Consider the following 20,644-nt stretch of genomic DNA (forward strand, 5'->3'; position numbering starts at 1 on the left):
GTTCCGCATTCGAAAATAACACGTTAGCAATATAAAGAAGTCCGAAATATATGATTCGTAGGTGTTTCCCTCATACGATAATAGTACCGCCACTTGTTTACTAGTTTGTCCTAAAAGTCATAGAACCGCTCCATTGTCACGGGTGGGACACGCGGACTAAAGTGACTCTACTGATAGTTAAGCAACATGTTTCTTACAGTATTTGTGCAATGAAATATAAAACGTAACACGGTTGATTAAACGTAACTACGCTTAAAATACTTTCCCAGATTTGTAGCTACAAGCGAACAATTTTGTGTCACGGGAGAGACAGACGAAACACTGCCTCTTTAATTTCAGGGAATTGTCAAATGATGAGAATGAAATTATTTAAGACAAAGAGAGATGGTAATTGACCTTTGAATATTCTAATGGAGTTGAAGGGAATTGTAACAGTTGATGGAGAAATTAATTGCTTTTTGTTGTCACGGGTGGAACACAATTGAAAACACAAGTAAATCAAAAAGTTAAATGAATAATATGTAAATTAACTTCTACTTTCTAACATGATTATGTATAATATTTAAATTTTTATCCAAAAGACAATTGTAGATTGTTCACTCAGAAGATATGATAAAGCTACAGCACAGTATTTAATTTAATAAATTGAGGTTCATGAGCTCTTTCTCATGGAATGCCCCAGTCGCAATATGTGTAATGGAACCGGCTTCCATACTGCATGCACGTTTTACAATTTTTGAAATTGATTCTGCATACATTTTGTTTTCAAAGATCGATTTTTCTTTTATTTATTTCTTTTATTCATTATTTTTTATCAAAAGAAACAGCTATTGTATGCGTTCAACATTTGTATACTCTTCTAAAATTATTATTTTTTCCATGCGGTCTACTTCAGAAAATGAAGTTGTCCATATTAGAGTCCAGCGCAGATAATTCTGCCGTGCAATGCGCGACAGAACTAAAGAAGCAGTGTTGCTAATGGACCAGATAGAAAAATCGCTGCGGTGCGCCGATGCACAGCTGTTACGTACAACAATAAAATTAGAGAATTCAGGTCTATCTAACGTTGAGTTTTAAACGTCATGCATTATACCAGGACTAGGATTAATATGTACTAACAAGTGGCTTTGTATGTAGCTACATACATATGGACTAAAAATTCGCAAAATATGAACTAACACATAAGTAAAATTACCAAAAATGCTGCATAGAAGACTTCTTCATACGATTCCTTATTTGAGTGATTTCAAACAAAATAAAAAAATATATATATTATTTTTCATTGCATTAATGCACTGGTGGCGTTCTAACTTTTCACTCCCAAAACCCGTATACACTGGTATGGAACTGCAACGGCAGATAATAACATGCCAACGTGTTAAACCGCTACAATTGCACCATAACACTCCTCCTCAAGCAGTATTATTATTTCCTCTCTGAGATCGGCGACAGTCGGTTGCCTTTGTTGTACATTTACAAATGATGCCGGCTTCCACAACAATAACAAGTACATATACTGCCACTGGACGATAAGCTGCGCGGCTTTTTCTTTTGTTATGAACCAGGGCCGGCGCTAGTCATTTTGCCTCCCTGGGAGGTGGCGGCAGATGCCGCTCTATTTCGACCCCCCCCCCCCCCCGGTCATTACGCAGCAACGGAAAATTGAAAATCAATATATTCCTAACTAAAACATCAAAATATAAAATAAATAATGAGACTTCTTATGCTATTTCAATACTATTCAGCGCAAAAGAATATCTCGCTCGATCACAGTTTTCAATAGGCTTATTTTTTTCTTCTCTTCAAATTTTGCCGCTCTGGGCGATGGGACGGTTCGCCCTCCCCTTCCGCCGGCCCTGCTATGAACTTGGTCACCCATCAAAGCATGGCAATTTTAACACAGAAAACAATATGTATCGCATTAAGGAGCAAAAATGACAGCCTCCTCTATGCAATTTCTACAAGAGCCAGAGTTGAAATGATGTTGGAGCCACATAATTTATTTATTTTGAATAATTCCAAAATTATGAAGTATGAACAATTTGTGAATTAAACCTGTTGAAATATGTAAAATTAAGTATATTTTCCTTAAATATGTAAAAGTAAGTATTTATTAAAGTTAGAAATATGGAAAAATATTGACAATAAAATGTACCTTAAATCACTACAAACAGTACTATTCGCACAGATATCACAAAATTTCAGCGATATTTCGTCAGACTAAAAGTATGTAATTTACCTATAAATCCTAGCCCTGATTATAACCAGTAGATAACATTGAACACAGCTATGGGTTCGGTAAATTGTCTACAGTTCAGAAAAAAAAAAACAACTGGGAACTTACCTCCAGTTATTCAGAAGAGAGTAGTTCCTCAATTCCTAATAAATCCTCGGTGTCGGTGTCGGTGTCGGTGGAATCGGACCCTACATGAATGACGAGCGGGGCAGCCGCCTCCTCGTAGTCGTCTATTAATCCCTCACGTTCCATGTACTCACGCTCCATCTGTTCTGCATGACGACATGTTGACGCCCATTCTTCGGTCGTGACTTTTTCAAATTTTTGTGTCGCAAGCGTCATGACGTCGTCCAATTTAAATGTCACATTATGTGATGCCACCCAGTTCTTTACAAGAGCCCAGATTTTTTCTATGGGATTTAATTCAGGATGATATGGTGGGAGTCTTAAAACGGAATGGCCATGTTCATTTAACAAAGAGTCCACTTTATATGTTACATGTTTCGCTTTATGTACTTTAATTATGTCATATAACTCAGGCTTCGTCATATCAGGTGTAAAGGGAATGCCTCTTCCTTGGAGCCAACTCTGCATGTCTTTCTTTAACGAGCCGAGAGTAGGAGCAGGATTTATTTGTGCATTGTGGTAAGAAGCGTTGTCAAGAATCACCACAGAACTGGGCGGCAGATTTGGAATTAATTTCTCACGGAGCCACTTCATAAAGTTTTCGCTATTCATGTCATCGTGGTAGTCTCCTGACTTGGTATTTGATTTGAATAAGAGTAGGGCATTGGGGACAAATCCATTCTTGCCTCCTGCGTGAACTATTACCAGGCGCCGTCCTTTAGACAAAGGCACCCGAAGCCCTCTTCCAGAGTCATCCGACCAAGAAAGCGATGTGGTGTGGGTGCTGTGCAAATAAGTCTCGTCTATGTATATTATTGGTCGGTCTTGTCGTCTGTAGTGCATTATTTGCCTCAAAAACCTTGTTCTTTTAAGGCGAATATCTTGCATTTCTGTCAGAATGGTTCTATTGTTTTGTGTCTTCCTCCACCTAAATCCCATCTTTCGCAGCAAACGTCGCAAACTCTCTTGACTTCCCGCAAAATTTATGTCCGCCTGTAATTTGACATGCAATTTTTTCAATGTCGGCACTTCATTTTCACGCAGAGCGTAGTCGTATATGCGCCTACGGATAACGTTTTCATCGAAAGCATCCACTGACGATTTGGTCGCTGGTCTTTGTCGTTCTTTCCCGGGAGTGTGGAATGATGTGCAGGGGCCTTCTGACATCTCAAGAGATTGTCTTTCGTTCATAATAGCCCTGATTGTTCTTTCAGGAACTCCAGTCGCAGCCGCTGCTCTCTTGCCAAAATGCTTTATTGGGATGCTAACACCATGACTGGCTTCCTCCTTCATGAACGCGTGCACGTTGCTTAGAATTTCCCGAGCTTGGCTATGCAAGGTTTTTGATTTCAACTTCGACAGAACTGGAGGCATTATGGAATTTAACGTTCATTAGCAAACACACACTTTTACATACACACACGCAATACACGCACACAACGTCAAACCGGTCAAATACTTAGTATAAAATAAAAATATGGTGCTTCCAATCCAACAAAACTCACCGCCACTTTACCTGCCTTTCCACTTACGTGACAGAAATAGTGCTTCATTATTACAGTTGGCAACACTAGTTACTAGCTAGCCAATGAACATGCACTGCATAAAAGAAGCAAGCACTACGCCGTGCTATATTGCCACATTAGCGTCCCTGCCGAAAGGTGGGAACCGCGAGCTGGAGCACTATTCAATTGTTTTCAATGATGTTTGCGCGAGTGTGTCCAGGAATGGAATGACAATATGGCAACAATAGCGAAGGTTTTCGAGCAGGGTAGAACACGTGATGCTAAGAGAGAGGGAGACGAAACGAAAATTCGTTTCTACGCAACGGCAAATTTACGTGTGTGGCACTCTACCAGCCCCTTTATGACTTATTGTACTTCTCTCGATAATTCTTACACAGATTAGGGGCTTTCCCGATGGCGTAGTGATAGCGTCGTCGCCTTGTAATTCAGGGGTCCAGGGTTCGAGGCAAGTGTTTATTCTAACTCTGCAAACCTGTCAATTGGGGAAAAAGGGGGACAGATGTTCTCCAATGTGTCACCATATGTTATTCATAGGTAAGTCATATACCGGGTGGTCCAAAAGTCCCGGAACGGTCACATATCGTGAGAAATACACATCGAATCGGAAAACGAAAAAAATACATGTTTAATAAGTGAAAGAAAGCTTTTCATTGATATCACACTTGATTCCCCACCCCCGCCCCCTGGGGGTGGAGGGGGGCAACTGTGAAATTTTAAATGGAAACCCTCATTTTGTATTGCAGATTCGGAAAGAGGACTTCATTCCGAGTCCAACGAGCTATCAACCACCCTCCTAGCTCAATTAAAAATTTTAAATCTTAGCCAAAAAAAAGTGAAAATTTCATAAAATCCAAAAAAATTTCGAAGTGACATATCTCTGCCCCTAATTGAGCTAGAGTGAAAGCAATTGCAAATTCGGAATCTGCATGTGATCGTAGACCCCCCCTTGACGGGGCGGGGGTGGGGAATCAAGTGTGATATCATTGAATAGTTTTCTTTCACTTATTCAAGACGTATTTTTTCGTTTTCCTATTCGATGTGTATTTCTCACGGTATGTGACCGTTCTGGGTCTTTTTGACCACCCGGTATATATTTTGTTTTTTTTTAGAAATTACGATGGGACTCCATTCCTGGCATTTGTGAGCGTGTGCTGCGTGGTTGTATATATTCAGGATAAAATGCGTTTTCGAGGACTTGTTGCGTTGTTTTGATTGATCTGCTTTATTTTACTTCGCTTTTTGCGAAATTGGGATAAGTGATGACATGATGAAATTAATGAATGGACACTCACAAACATTCATGCCCAAACCGGGATTCGAACGCGGGACCCCTGGCATCGTAGCGCGATGTGACTTGTTGCGTTGTTTCAAACCACTTACAAAGTAATCACACAATACACGTGTTTCACCTACATTTCGGAGATTTCTTGCAAAATGTACTACCTTTTTCAGATCCAACTGCGCACATTTTCTTAACTGCAGACGTTGCACTACAAAGAATAGTACTTTTGTTATTGTTGATTTGGTGAATAAGTCCACTTTATGCACAGTAAGGCTAATCGGGACTGGACCTACGGTTTTAAAGTGGAATCCGAACCACTATGAGCCTCCACCGGGTATCGAATCCGGGATCCCTTGATTACAAGGCGGCGACGCTACCACTGCGCCATCGCGGAGGTCCATAGTACTTTTGTTATAATAAGTTGGCCCATCAGATAGCGCCTTATGTGAATGATTCTCTGGAAGTATTGGGGAAATAACTCACGTAGCAAGGCTTGGGGCCCAATCACAGATCTGAATCGAGAGCTTTTCATGTAAGAGTTCATGAATTCTTGATCTGGATTATATTTGTCAATCCTGGGACGTACGACATCATATCAACAACGTTGATTTAATCCACAGTCAAATTCACATTTCTTGTAAATTTACTTGTAACGTGTATTAATAAATCACCACACAACTGAAATAATTAACAATGATAATGTATGACCGCACCCATCTTACAAATTGTATGTGTATGTGTTATTAGAAGCAGCGAAATTATCTCCATATAGTATTTAGTGGATATTTAGTACAGATTATGTTACGATAAATATTTTTAGATTTAAAGAATAATAGATGGCAGGTGTGCAACTAAACCAAATTTCAACTCTGAATTTTCGAAATATATAATTTTGATTGGAGCAAAATTCATAAAGTAATGTAAAAAAACATATGATTTAAGTGTATAGAAATATTATTTTCCATTTCAGAATAAGTTACACGTGATTTATGTCTGTATACATAAGCTTTATCGCTTTACAGCAAGTTTTTAGAACTTATATTATTCTTTAACAATATAAATGTGAACAGTGGCGGCGATTAGGGGGGGCGTTGGGGGCACTCCCCCCACTATGATAAACTTTATGTACGAAAGGAAAGTAAACTGCCCTTGTTTCCTAGTTTTAACACCATGCACCCCCCGTTTTGGAATCCAATGCCGCCAATGAATGTGTAGAATAACTTCCGGTTAAAACAAATCTGCATAGTTCAAAGTTTCAAAATTTATAAAGTTGATTAGGTACTTTTAAAATTAACACATAATTCACGTGATTCCAGTGTGGAATCGTCTTTTCCTCAATTTACTTTAACCCAAGTTTCAAGACAACTTTATAAATATTGATTTTTTACTCTAATATAATGTAATGACTAAATTGTAACAAGAGACGAAAACAAACTTTTCCTGATAAATTTATTGCCACTGTTGTGTAATTGTATGCAAATAGTCAGTATGTCCACACTGGGATTCGAATACCTTACAATTACTCTTTACAAATGTCGTTTTCTAAATTTCTTTGGGGATGAAATCCTGGATTCGAACGTACGACTTCTTGCTTTCTAACTTTGTACTCTAGCAATTTGCCCAAAGGTGGTGGCCATTTTTAAACATTGGAAATTTAGAATTAAGAGGTAAAGGCCAGGGCTCACCGTGCAAAACCGGACGGAGTTAGGGGCTAGAGGGGAAATGACCCGAGGTCTCGTGCTTCGTGGAAGTCCACTGGTAGACTAAAGGCCGGTTTACATTGGTCGAGTAAGAGGTAGATTCATTGGGCTGTCTTCTCGACTCGACCATCTCATGGCGAGTAGCTGTTTACTTACTTTCTACCGTGCGTCCATTTCGATCTGCAGCCGAGAGATCGGGAGAAGCGTGGCGGTCGGCGCCGACGGAGATGCCGACATTTGCGCCCTGTAATGCCCGCTTATTTTTATGGACATATGCATACATTCATATAAATATTGCAAAACGAGCACTAACCTGTGTTATAAGATTACGGTTTTAATTTTAGTAGCTTAGTAGCTGTATGTGCCGATGATTTTGACACGCCCACCTCTTTTGAAACACGGCGTAGAGGTTTGTTTGGAGAACGTTCTAACGCTGCACCAATATCATCGAGTTTTGCTTCGGTTAGAATCCGTCGTTTTTGCTTAGGTGTTTTAAAATTTAACGATCCAGTTTCTCGTAATTTAAGGACAAGATGTCTAACCGTATCTGTATGTGGAGGTGAAACGCCTAAGAATTTCTGTACAAATTGCCTACACACTTCTCGACACGAGTCTGTTTTCACGTAAGTGTCATTCATAAAAATTCTTTGTTCTAACGTGAACCTTGCGGCTGGTATTCCAATCGTCTAACTGACACAACACACATACACACTGCAATAACACAAACAAGTAACTGCAAGTAACCAAAAATAACATTCTTGGGCACAGTACGAAATTAACACGCTCTTGGTTTACATTGCTCGCCACTATATTCACAGCTCTGTCTTCATCTAGTCGCGAAGGAACAAAAAAACTGGAGCTCGGAGATTTCTGATTGCAAGGAATCTCACGAAAACCATTCACTTTTAACGGTTTCGTCTGCAGCGTAATCTTGATACAGTGTTGCACATTCGAAACCTCCAAACGATTCCCATCGCCACAAAACTCTTTCAAGGATATGAACTTAAGCAGGACGTTACTGGTCAAAACTATGATTAAAATGTTTTATTATCTGTGGCTCTTAACATCATTTCTAAAGCGTATTTATTTGTGTATATAAGGGCAGAACTTGGATGAATTGCAGATGATAAATTATAACACAGGTTAGTGCTCGTTTTGCAATATTTATATAAATGTCTGCATATGCCCATAAAAATAAGCGGGTATTACAGGCCGCAAATGTCGGCATCTCCGTCAGCGCCGCCCGCCACGCTTCTCCCGATCTCTCGGCTGAAGATCGAAATGGACGCACTGTACTTGACTCTAGCAGAGTGGGATAGTGGCAGCAGCTGTTTGGTGCTCTTTTGACAGAATGAACCCATCGACTTCGTTGGCGATTTAAAAAGAAGCTCTGAAACGGTTTACACATTTTTTTACGAGAAATGCACGAGGACATGTCTAGGAAGAAAACTAATTTCTTTGATTTTCTATTTTCAATTGTTCTTGGTTGTACGCAGAATGTAAATTCTATATTTCTAATTTGACTTCTCCTACGCCAAATGCATCAAGTCTCATCTCCTACACTTATAGCCTCATACGCTCGTAGTTCATTCTGTTTGATCCTATAATCGACTCAAATTCCATGAACACTCACACAACACAGACTCTATACTGTCCTCAGAAAGTGTTTACATTGACCAAGTGGTATGTCGAGTTCACGCGCGAGTGGAAAAATCGATGGGAGAGGAAGCAACTCGATCGAGTCGCTGTCCTCCGTGGACAGCCACTCAACTGTCCCGACTACTGGAGCAAGTACTGGCTCCAGCGCTCTCCCCAGTAGTTTACACGGGGACAGTAGCTCGCTTACTCTACTCGTTCCAGCTACTCTCCCGTCTACTCGACCAATGTACAGGTTTATGTTTAAAAAAATACAGCTCACTTGGTCCTTCCAGGTCAATAACTGTTGGCTACAAAACTTTCGATCTCGACAACACCGTGCGAAACATTAATAAGATACTGTTTTGGCCTTCAGAAAAGGCGATAAACTTCCACGTGTGACCCTCTTTATGTTTACACCTGTGACGTGGTCAGAATCAGGCCGTAAATGTTCAGGGACAAACCTTGGCACATTGCTTGAACTTGCACCAAATTAGGAAAAAACATCATTCTCTTTGTACAGCTACGGACACTGCTGAGTTGCAATAATCCCATTAGAAGCTAATGATGTCGTTACAACCCAGAAGTGTCCTTGACTGTACACTCTAGTCCAGCAAACTAAACGCATAATGGTACTACAATATAACTGCGCAAGCAGTGACGCGAGACGGCTTCACCAATGAACACGTGAGAGGGAATGGGATTGCGTGGAGGGGGAAAGCGACTGCAGTTACCAGCCTACTCAGCAACGTGTACTTCTTCACTCTGCCCACTCTCTGCGCGGCCTTGCTCCAGAGATAACTGAGACAGAGTATAGTGACTCTTTCTTAGTGGTTCGGATCCAACTTAAAACTGTAGGTCCAGTACCGATTAGCCTTACTGTCCATAAAGTGGACTTAAAACACCAAATCAATCAACCAAACAATTATGTGCATTTTAATTCATATTGTTCCTTTGTTTTGTCCGTTTCATGGAAACCTATTTTTCTTGGTGAACATAGGGGAATTAGGTGAGATCTTTTGAGAAGGCACCTATTTGTCAACCTCTTTTGTAAATACCTGTAACTGCAGTCTTTTAGGCTAGCAATGCACTGGCGCCTGGACCTACGGTCTGTGTAATCCTGTGTAGAGTTGTGTTTTGTCCATATGTGCTGTGCCCAGTGATGTGCGTCTACGCGTAAACAACGATAGTCTACATTCTACACGTAGACTATTTTATACACGTAGATGACGTAATCTATGTAAACAACATGGCGAAAGGTGATAACTTAGCAAAGGGCGCCGTGGAATTAAAAGAAAATTATACTCCATATCAGTTGCTAATGTGTGAGAAGAACCTTTCATACCCTTCCTTCCAAATTCGAACAATTTCTCACCTAGAAAGAAACCTAATTTAGGATATATTCTAGTGTTTTATGGGAAAAAGACCACTTTTGCCTCACGACTGCCATCTGTTGTTGTTTTTTGCATACTATTTATCTTCTTCCCTAGTTGATAATAGAAGAGAAGAGAAATTTTGTTGTAAATAGGATTCTTTTCAGTTCGTTGGGAACCAATATAGTTGAAAATGTCACTTTCTTTTCATGAAACCCTTGAAAATTAATTTTCATGCACTTTAGATTGTCTACGTAGTCTATGTAAACTACAACCCAATGTAATCTACACGTAGATTGCGTGTAGACAACGCATGTAAACATAAACTTATAGTCTACGGCACATCACTGGCTGTGCCCCTTTACAGACTCAGTTTTTAACAGTTAAGAAGATTGTAGTCCTCAGAGACAATTAAGGGAATGTAATGTAACGCGTGCAAATATCCTAAGTGGTGACGCACCCACAATTATAATTTCAATCAATCAATGAATGTTGCACATATTGTTTTATAAGCGTAGTATTGCCATCTAGCCACTTTTACTGAAAGTAACTGTGCTGGACAAGTTAATACAAGAAAGTAAGGTGTTACCAATGTCAACTTCTATTCCACTAATTCATCCTGAACTGCATTTTGCACACTAACAAGGCTCTGGCGTGTGGATTTGCATCAAGTATAATCATCGGAGGGACTTGTGTTCGGGGGGGTCTGTTTATGATAGTTTGTGATTGTCTTGTAAATGACTTGTAAAATAAATCAAACCAATCTATCTATCAAACCAAACAAAAAAAAATCAGTATATGTACATTGTATTACGTTAACGAAAAGCAAAATTGTTCATTCTCAAATAGGAGCAATATTTTAAATCTTAGAATAAAGTTCGTTATCAGGTTGTCCCTTTCTCTTTATGTTATAAAGGTTTGTTACAAATTATGTTGTGAATTTATATTGATAACAATAAATGAAGCAAGTATTATGTCTTTTTTCATATCCTAAGGATTTTAAAACAATTAACAATAATTTTGAATGTTTTAGGTTATTGCAAGCGCACTATCCAGTCTGATTTGTGGACTTGCTTGCACGTTACCATATCACAATGTACTCTTGCCATCTAGTGGCAGAGTTGACAACTTAAACGGTTTGAGCATCCTCTTAACTAAATTGTTCATTATTGAAATAAAGTCCATAATTTGTGATTACACTGCAAAACGTAAATGCAAAATGGTGGATATTTCTAAGTAATGGTTAAATATTTCAGCTAAATATTAAATAACTGACAAGTTACTAATAAAACGTGCGTTTTATTATAACAAAGTATTTACAAAAGTATTGAGATCTAGAAGATATATAAAATATATATTTATATAAAACATATAACAATAGAAGAAAGAACAACGTGCTTTTAACTTATAGATTCTTGACCTCTAGGTGTCATGATGGTGACTTAGCTTGATTTCGGATGCCTTCGACACATCTCCGTCCGTTGTACCTGAAATTTGAAATATGTAAAATTTAATCCTTATCTTTCACATTGAGTTTTTTGATAACGCAATGCAGTAGTCCTATTGATGACAAAACTAAGTTAATATTTTAGATACAGGGTGGCCCAAAAAGGTTACCAAAATGTAGAACCGTTGTATTATGTGTTTGGTTACCCTTTTGGGCCATCCTGTATGTTCAGAGTGAATAGTTGACTCTTGATATTGATTTTCATACATACAGTAAACCTGTTAGCTGTTTCTATCCACTGATTTCACTGGCACATTTTCCACACATAAAAATGAATACTGGATAAATTACATACATAATAATACTGAGTTATTGATTTCAATTGGTGAAATTTGAAGATATGAATGACACATGACAAATTAGTTGTTGCGTAGTGAATATTTAACAGTAGTTTTGATATAAATTACATTAGCTATTGTTTATGTTTCACGGAAATGACTTCATTAGGAGGCATACAGTAAAATTAGAGATTTGTTTACACTACTTGGTACAATATATAAATATGACTTGACATGGACGTCCGCAGAATTTTTTTCACGGAGGGGCAAGGAAGGTATTTTTTTCCGGAGGGGGCAAACAAGGCACATTTTCCCCAATAATAGTGTTGTACCCTCAAAAAACCTTGCTTTAATTTGAATTTATCATAATCATGCAATAAATGACACATATTATTGTGGCTGAAATGAAAATATATGTGTGAAATATATAATTTTTAGTTGACTTTCATTTCCCAGGGACACCCTTCCGGACACCCATGTGACTTCACATGTGTTTACCGTTTGATTACAATATTCTAATCTTACGTTTAAAAGGTGTAATTATCTTGTAATAAAATGTTTCATTACACAGCTTATTACAATTAAAAATGAATGTATAATCCTCTTGTAATAAAGGCTCTAATCAAAATGATTTTGATCCTAAAAACGTCATAAGTGCATTATGTAATAACTCATATTCCACTTAATGTTTAAATTTTTCCCTTTAAGGGTTACAAATTCATACCATCCCATTGCTGGTAAAATAAGACATATACAGTAAAACCTCGTTAATTCGGACCCCGATAATCCGGAGAGGCAAAAGGCAAAAAAAAAGCAGAATGCAAGTTTCTTAAATGTGGCTAGAATTTAACAATCGCATCCGTAACGGACTCCATTGTATTGCTTTACATTTGACTGTACTGCATAGTGTATTTAGGCCTATGCCCTTTAAATACACCATAATGAACGAGCTTTGTTGCTATAAACAGAGTTTTAATGCACTTTCTATTGGTCTGTTAGTTTATTTCAGTTAATCCGGACTTTTGGTCAAAATTTTCATGTTTCAAAAGATCAAACCTATACCGAACAATTATTCTAAACCAATAATTTGGAACACTTGCGGCTTAAAGTGTTAAGGAGGAAAACATGAGTATACGGATAGCTAAAAATAATATGAAATTTTTGAGTAACAGTTACACAAAATTTTTCAAAAATATATGTGACTAAGGTACTAAGTAAATGAAGTTATGTAGGAATAGAGGATGCAAGTTTTGAAGATGCTTTTATGGATAGGAAATGAACTTGAATCAAACCTTAAAATTTGCGACATCTGTTGTTAGTTCTGTCGTTCTTTGGAATTAGGGAAGTTCAATTTATTATGTTCATAGATTGATAAGAATATTTAATTTTTCTTGACTCTGATTCTGTGTGTCCGTTACCACATACCTTAATTACATTCTACAAAAATGAATTCTATGTTTTTGATCATATAATGTGAATTGGAGTGTTTTTTCAAAATATCTCGTAATTATAGTTTAGTATTTTTTGTGTAGTCATCACTATTTTGTAGTAAATTACGAATTTGTAAAAGGAGATTATTTGTTTACTACTTTCCTAATTGTTTGAGTTAATTAATTTGATTAATACAGAATAATGCGTGCGCATCTTCAGACGTACAATCGGTACCTTACTTTTTGATCGTCCCTTGCATATGTAAATGTAATTGTTATGTTAATTCCTTACCTGAGAAGCGTTTTGTGCCAATCTGGTTACTCGTCTATTCATCCCAACCGTGGTGTTTGTCTTCATACAAGTGTGTGGTCTTGTGTTCATGGTGATGATGATGATGCTTGTGCTTGATGATGGGAATGTGGATCGGGACGGGAATGTGCTTCTCGACTGGGTATGGGACAGGCTTGGGAATGTGGACTGGGTACGGTTTGGGCACGGGAACTGGATGTGGGACAGGCACGTGCTTTTCAATGTGCACTGGTACCTTCTTCACAACATGGACTGGGTAGGGTTTGGGTACATGGATCGGCACGTGCTTCACCACGGGTACATGCACGGTGTGCTGCACGGGGATATACTCCTTCTTGTACACCGGGTAGGGCTTGGGTACGGGTACAGGGATGTGGACGGGTATCTTCTTCTCGACATGGACCGGGTACGGTTTGGGTACATGTACGGGTACATGCTTGACCACCTCTACGGGTACGTGCTTGATTACGGGTACAGGTATCTTCTTCTCTACGTGCACAGGTACGGGTACATGCTTCACGATGGTGTGTGACTTGTGGATGTGGTGATCGTGGTACTCCTCGTGCTTGGGAGGGGCGTGGTGGACATGATGATGATGATGATCATCTCCTCCACCGAAGCCGTATCCCTCAACATGAATTCCTCTCTTCTCTGGTTGACCCTTCTCCTCCGTGTCCTGGGATTCAGATTTCTGAGCTTCCTCAGCAACTGCGAAGACGGCCAGAGCCAGCAATAGAGTGCCTAAAACCTGCAACAATGAAAGTCATTATCAATTGATGTCCTCGTATCCCTACTTGCATGCATCATGTTCCGACCATATCGAATATTGGTTGCTTGGGGATAATTTCGTTTTTGTGGTTGGCAACCCTGCTGTGTAGATACCCCTTAAAGCCGTATGGTAATATGTACTGTGTATAATATAGGGATACCGACACTTTTTGGACACCCTGTACGTTGATCAGTTATCAGTTATACGGTGAGGTGATATAACGAACACGACTTCCATCATACTAGAATCGTAAGATGATGTATTGTGGAGTAATGATAAGTTACAGTACATATTCGAAGATGGATCAGTGTTGCCATAATTAGAATTTGAATTTTCCTTTGAAAGGTGCCAAATTTCCCTTTATCTAAATGTTAATGTGAATATATTAATTTTCGCAAACCAAGAATTTATAATATTTAATTCACGCGAAAAGTAAAGGAATATTATTTTCCCTCTTACCTAAAATTCTACAAGTAGGAATTTTTCCCTTCATATGGCAACACTGGGTCTAATATCCCGTGTTCCTGCGTTGCCAAATTGTGCAGTATTGTCAGAAGACACGAGGGAAGGGGAAATGAGAGGAGAAAACAAATGACTGTGTACTTTAGTTCGCCAGTTTGCCGGGGATAGTCGTTTCTTGATTAAACTGCATGTGACATACTGCTTTTTCTTACTTAACGATACATGCATGTTGTTTCATGTAAGACAAGTCAAACACGCAAATAAGAATAGCAATTCTATGTATCTTTACTCATTGACACCTCTTTGTCATCACAGGCAAGAACCTTGAAGCATATTTTCCTGTGTATTCGTGTATCGCCTAAAACAAGAAAATGTGGACGAAATTTGGGCTATGACCCGACCAAAACTTCCCCTCTTTTATACACGTTATTGTCCAGAAACAAATATCATCTCAATGATGAATGACGTAATCAATTTGAAAGAGCATATGCGAGAAAAACTTGCTGTATGTGAAACATTTAATACCTGTGTTAAAAATTGATTTTCTTTAGCGTTGATTTTGCAAACTTGTACCTCATAACCGTTTATTGTTTTCGCTCAAGTCCATTGTGAAAAAGCATGATTGTTTGTGTACTGAAAAGGCATATTTTTCGAACTACGTACTACATGCAGAATAATGCATAACAACAATTATGTTTTATTTTATAGATAAAATGTATTCAGTGTATAGTAATTGAATAACACACATATATTAATTGCATTGCGTCGTATTTGTAGTTTAATATATTTTTTAGGGTAAGTTTTTGGGCAGTTTATTTTCTAGTTTGAAGTTAGAGTTGAAATCACAGTCAATCTCTTTGGTGGGTATTACAAAATTATAAGACTTTAGTGCCATCTATTGAGAACATTGAAAGTTAGTTATTCTCTGTAGTTTTTTGTGTTTTGGATATTTTATTTAGCTTTTCTTAAATGTTTTAGCTAATCGCAACTTTCAGGATGAATGATGATTAGATGAAATTGATGAATTAAATATAGGAAAAAGACATATATGTCTAGTTCCAGACACGAACCTGGAAACTTCTGCAGCGATTCATTTTACAACATTAAGATGGCACTACATGCAAGCAATAAGAAATTGTAATCACAATAGTATTCATTAGAGTATAACCACATACAAAGTGTAATTTAGTTACACGTAATACGTTTCTTTTGCCTCTATACTTCTTATCAATAAATATTAACTACTGTTTTAAACAATCTCAGATTAATTAAAAAGCATCCAAGAATACAATGTAAGAAATTTTATAATAATTATTATCGTTCCTGTAAAGTCATTCTGTTGGTTTTTATGCATATAACTGATAGTTCCATGTTGTGATTTTTTTTAACAAATTGTAGTACGATTATTTCTTCGTTCAGGACATACTATCACGGAAAAAGTCATTATTTATTCTAATTTCTTGTCGTAGAAGAACTAGATTACTTTCCTATTTACAAAATAGAAGTAGAGTGAAATTAATATACTAACGTACCGGATGTAAATGCGGAAAGATCGTACCGTGGTGGCAGTTGTCTTTTCGTGATGGAATCGTACGTGTTGCGGGATTGGCTTGAATCTCAATGAGCGTCTTAATACGCTTTCTCTCATACAAGCTCATTCAACCATCAGAGCACGAAGCACTGCACGTCGTTTGATTCGTGCTGTTACGTTTAAGCTTGACCTTCTTTCTTATGGCGAATGGGCCATGGAGCTATAGAAGCGTGGGAAATTCCTTTTAGGTATCAGGCAAATCTGTAAATCTCTTCAATTACAGCGAAGTTACTGAATGAAGTTCAATGTTATTGCTAACGGACTACATTTGGCATCGATACAAGGCTACAACTTTATTATTGTTGTTTGTTAACTGACTTTGTGCTCTGCCAAAGACAGATACGGTCCTCAGGCCTTATACAAGTATTAGACAAAGTTATTTATCGCTTGTGTGCATTAAATTAAGCTATTTGGCACAATCTCACAGTGTTCGTATTTGGAATTGACGTTACAAGGGTTGAAATATAGATATTGACAAGTTCGTTGTATTTGATTTGTTCTGGTTTATTTTACCTCGCTTTCATGCCACTTTTGGCTAATCGCGAAGATGAATGAGTGATGATATGATGAAATTGATGAAGGGACATTCGCAAATAACGCCCAGGCCGGGGTTCGAACCCCATACTTGAGTTCAATTCTCATGTTTCAGCCGTGTCAGGATTAGCCTCTGTGCATAAGTAAGTTTTTGGGCCTGCCCAATGGCGGAGTGGTAACCAAGTGGTATGGGAACAGGAGCTCGGGCCAAACCTTAAAACGTCAAGTCGCGATTAGCCTGAGCATCAAAGTGGTACAAACAAACGAAGGACCTCCTCTTTGCAGCCTACGGTTTGCATCTCTCTGCGTAACTTGGTGGATGCCATCACGAGAAAACAACACTTCGACGCCGCACTTCCTAGCACACTTGTCAACGACACTAGCAGTCCTTGCACGTCCTTATTATCCTCGCAAATATCCTCGCAATATCACCATTATCAACTTACCTTGAGCCTCATGGTCCAATATGTATTATGAGCTCACAAAGGCACTGTACTGTTTGAGAGGAGAGGAAGACTGATGATACGGATTGGAAAAGCCGGTGCCCTTATATACTGAAACTTCTTTACAGCTTTCACTTACATTAGATATAAGCTTTCTCCTTGTCCCGTGCGCCCTCCCCTCCCTCCACGCTGTACACCAACTCCAGTCATCTCCCTTTTCCTTTCTTATGCTTCAAGAGCCATGAGCCATAGAGAAAGAGAGAGAAAGAGGGAAGATATAATTCAGTAATTTTTTAATTGGCGCTCCGGGTTACTAGCTTCACGCACGGAATGATTCTTTTGTTTTATCCGTAAGATCTTGTACCAGCGTGTGTGTGAATCTAGCTTGTTAGAAATCTTCTTGTATTGAATTCTGTTGTTGCTCCAGTGAGAGCATTTTTTCCTTCCTTGTACGGTTGTTGTTCCGATGCACGCGGAAGAGACGTAATGATTTCTTCCTTCTTTTTGTGTTTTTACTCCCCCCCCCCAATTCCCATATGAAATCTCTCTCCGTTTATGCGGAAATCCAGCTTTTCTGCTGAAGTCATTACTGGGGAAGGAGACTAAAAGACATGTTTCCTCGCGTTGCATCATGGGAGAAGATTGAGCGTCATTTTTTTTCTAAGGTGGTCGTTAAGGGAGACAAAGAAATGGTGAGGTGCAGACATTTCCGTTTCCATGAAGTCATCCGACTTGACCAACAATTGGCGTTGGTTGTCACAAAAGCCAGGCTGCGAAACTCATGAACTCGGGTTCGAAGCAGGTGTTATGTTGTTTTTTTCATATCCTAAGCATTTTAAAACAATTAAAAATAATTTTAAATGTTTTTCGATTATTGCAGGCGCAATATCCAGTCCGATTTGTGGACTTGTTTGCACGTTACCATATCATAATGCACTCTTGCCATCTAGTGGCGGAGTTGACAATTTCCTGCAGCGGAAGCCAATAGATCCATTAGAATGTATGGGTTCCTGCACATTGAAAAACCCTGCTTCAAACTGTAGGTCCAGTCCCGATTTGCCTATCTGTGCATAAAGCGTACTTCAAACAAACTTTGAACGGCATAGCTAAATAATGTAATTATAATTTCTTTGACATGATCCTGTCTGGTCTGTACAAATGTTACTGCTTGAAAGGTAATAGCAGATGCATTTCTTTTTGTCTTCTTTTTCCGCGGGTTCGAATCCCCTTACCATTCCTTTATGCAGCGATAAGCTATGTAATACACCTTTCAGAAGTTCAAAGTCATGAATAAGGTATCCCCGATGGCGCAGTGGTTGCGGTTGCGTCGTAGCCTTGTAATCAAGGGGTTCCGGGTTCGATACTCGGTGGAGGCACATAGTGGTTCGGATCCCACTTTAAACTGTAGGTCCAGTCCTCTTTAGTCCCCATAGACTGGACTGAAAACACCAATTCAATCAATCAAATGTTCGGATAAAGTGGCGTGTTGGTATATTGTCAGCTTAAATGCTTGTTACTGCATGCCCATTGGGACTGCAGAGAGTGTTCGCTAATTTTGAGGAGTATAGTTTGCGTTTAAAGTCCACTTCATGCATCAACAGGTTAATCGGGACTTGACCTAATGTTTAAAGTAGGATAATGAACCACTACATGCCTCCATCGGGTGCATAGGCGCATATTTTTTTTCGTATTTGGGGTGTTCATAGCTACGTGAAGCATAAATACCGATTTATTTCAGGGGGTAGTTTTTACAATATTAAGGACCTAGGAATAGACACAGTTGAGTTGACCTTTGCAAAATTGTAATTGCAATTAAAGCTCTTAAAACACAATCATTACATTTTTCTTAGCTGGGCAAAAAACTCACTACATGATACTTTAAATGTACCTTTGTAAATATTATATGGAGGGATTATCTTGGTTTATGGTAAAATATCTTATGTTACTTGCTGATATTTCAATTCTTAGACTTTGCACGCGATAAGTAGGCAAATTATTTAATCTCACTACTTTTCAACCATAATGATTGTCTTTCAAGAGGGGGCGAAATATTAACCTTTACTTTCCCAATGGTCTATGAGTGCTCCATCCACAATATATCCAGAGTCGCCTGATGGCACACTCATAGACCATCGAGCTAATTAAACAATTCATGTGCTTTCAGGGCCTTCATACTTGTATGTGAGGTTGTAAACGCTGACAGATGTTGAGATAAAACTTTGAAACGTCATGTGGAAGAAAACCCACCCACCCAGGACTCCCTCCTCCCCCCTCCCCCGACTCCAAAGTTACGTATGGAAGCTGTCGCGAATTTTAAATTTGTACACTTATTTGACATAGAATGTTATAACTCGTAGACTATTTGACCAATCTACATCGGGTAACTTTTGTTTTCCCGGTAAAACATCAGGGCATGAAACCGTGCAGGAATTAAAACGCCAAAGCCAATAAGAGGGGTTGGGTGGGCCGCGGTCCCCAACTTTCAATGAAAAAAAATCATATGAATGGGAAGTTTGCCCCCTCTTCCCCCTCTATTTTTGGAAGGGGAGGCAAACTTTAGTCTTATTTTCAAAGAATTGTTCTTTCTCAACGGAACGAAAGTCATGTCATGTTTCTGGGTGCATTACATTATAGAATATGTGAAAAAACTCCCCATTTTTATGATTTTTTTCATTGAAATTTGGGGGCCGCTGCCCACCTAACCCCTCTTATTGGCTTTGGTGTTTTAATTCCTGCACGGTTTCATGCCCTGATGTTCTATCTGCAAAACAAAAGTTACCCGAAGTAGATTGCTCAAATAGTCTCCGAGATATAACGTTTTTCTGAAATAAGTGTAAAATTTAAAAATTGTTAGTTTTCATCTGTAAGCTCTAGTTTTGTGCAATTCAACATTTCAATTTTTCACCTTGATATCCATTTTTCAAAATTCAATTCAATATTTTAAGGTTGGGTGCCATCTTGGATACCATCTTGACGAAGATATACTTGATGTATTAACACACACGTGTAAGTGCATCACAATATGCACTACAGTTTGAAAATACAGCAAGATAAAAGCATTTTGGAGTACCCTTTCTGCACGTATGGATATAATTTGAAAGTTCACAGCCAGCGTATGATTTTTGACCCTTTTGTGAAAATTAATTGCTCTGTTATTATTTGCTATACAGACATAAAATTTTACACACTGATTCAAAATACTAAGGGGTAGAAGTTATCGTACAGAAACATTATGTATATTTCTTCAAACGTCAGTGCTGCCATCCCAAAATATATTTCAAAATCTCACTTTCTTTGTTTGTACCTATCTCTTTACCTTCCCAAGTATTCAGTGGATTATGGGTATTCATTTCAGTAAGGTAACATTTTTATTTATTATTTATCAATTACTATTATTATTACTATCAATTACTATTTATTATTAAGTACGATTACATTGACA

General features: G+C 38.4%; 1 protein-coding gene across 1 annotated transcript in view; it reads right to left on the reverse strand.

Moving 5' to 3' along the window:
* The window catches only part of LOC145980853 (uncharacterized), a 29,094-nt gene extending 11,806 nt beyond the window's left edge, over positions 1-17,288 (reverse strand). The window contains exons 1-2 of the mRNA XM_083113935.1: positions 17,206-17,288; positions 13,421-14,151 (exon numbers count right to left, since the gene is read on the reverse strand). Of these exons, the coding sequence (XP_082970061.1) occupies positions 13,421-14,151; positions 17,206-17,217 (743 nt within the window). The 5' untranslated portion in view covers positions 17,218-17,288. The remainder of the gene's footprint in view (positions 1-13,420; positions 14,152-17,205) is intronic.
* Positions 17,289-20,644: the final 3,356 nt, after the last annotated feature.

Source organism: Lepisma saccharinum, chromosome 28 (assembly GCF_977018435.1).
Source record: "Lepisma saccharinum chromosome 28, izLepSacc3.1, whole genome shotgun sequence".
Lineage (NCBI taxonomy): Eukaryota > Metazoa > Arthropoda > Insecta > Zygentoma > Lepismatidae > Lepisma > Lepisma saccharinum.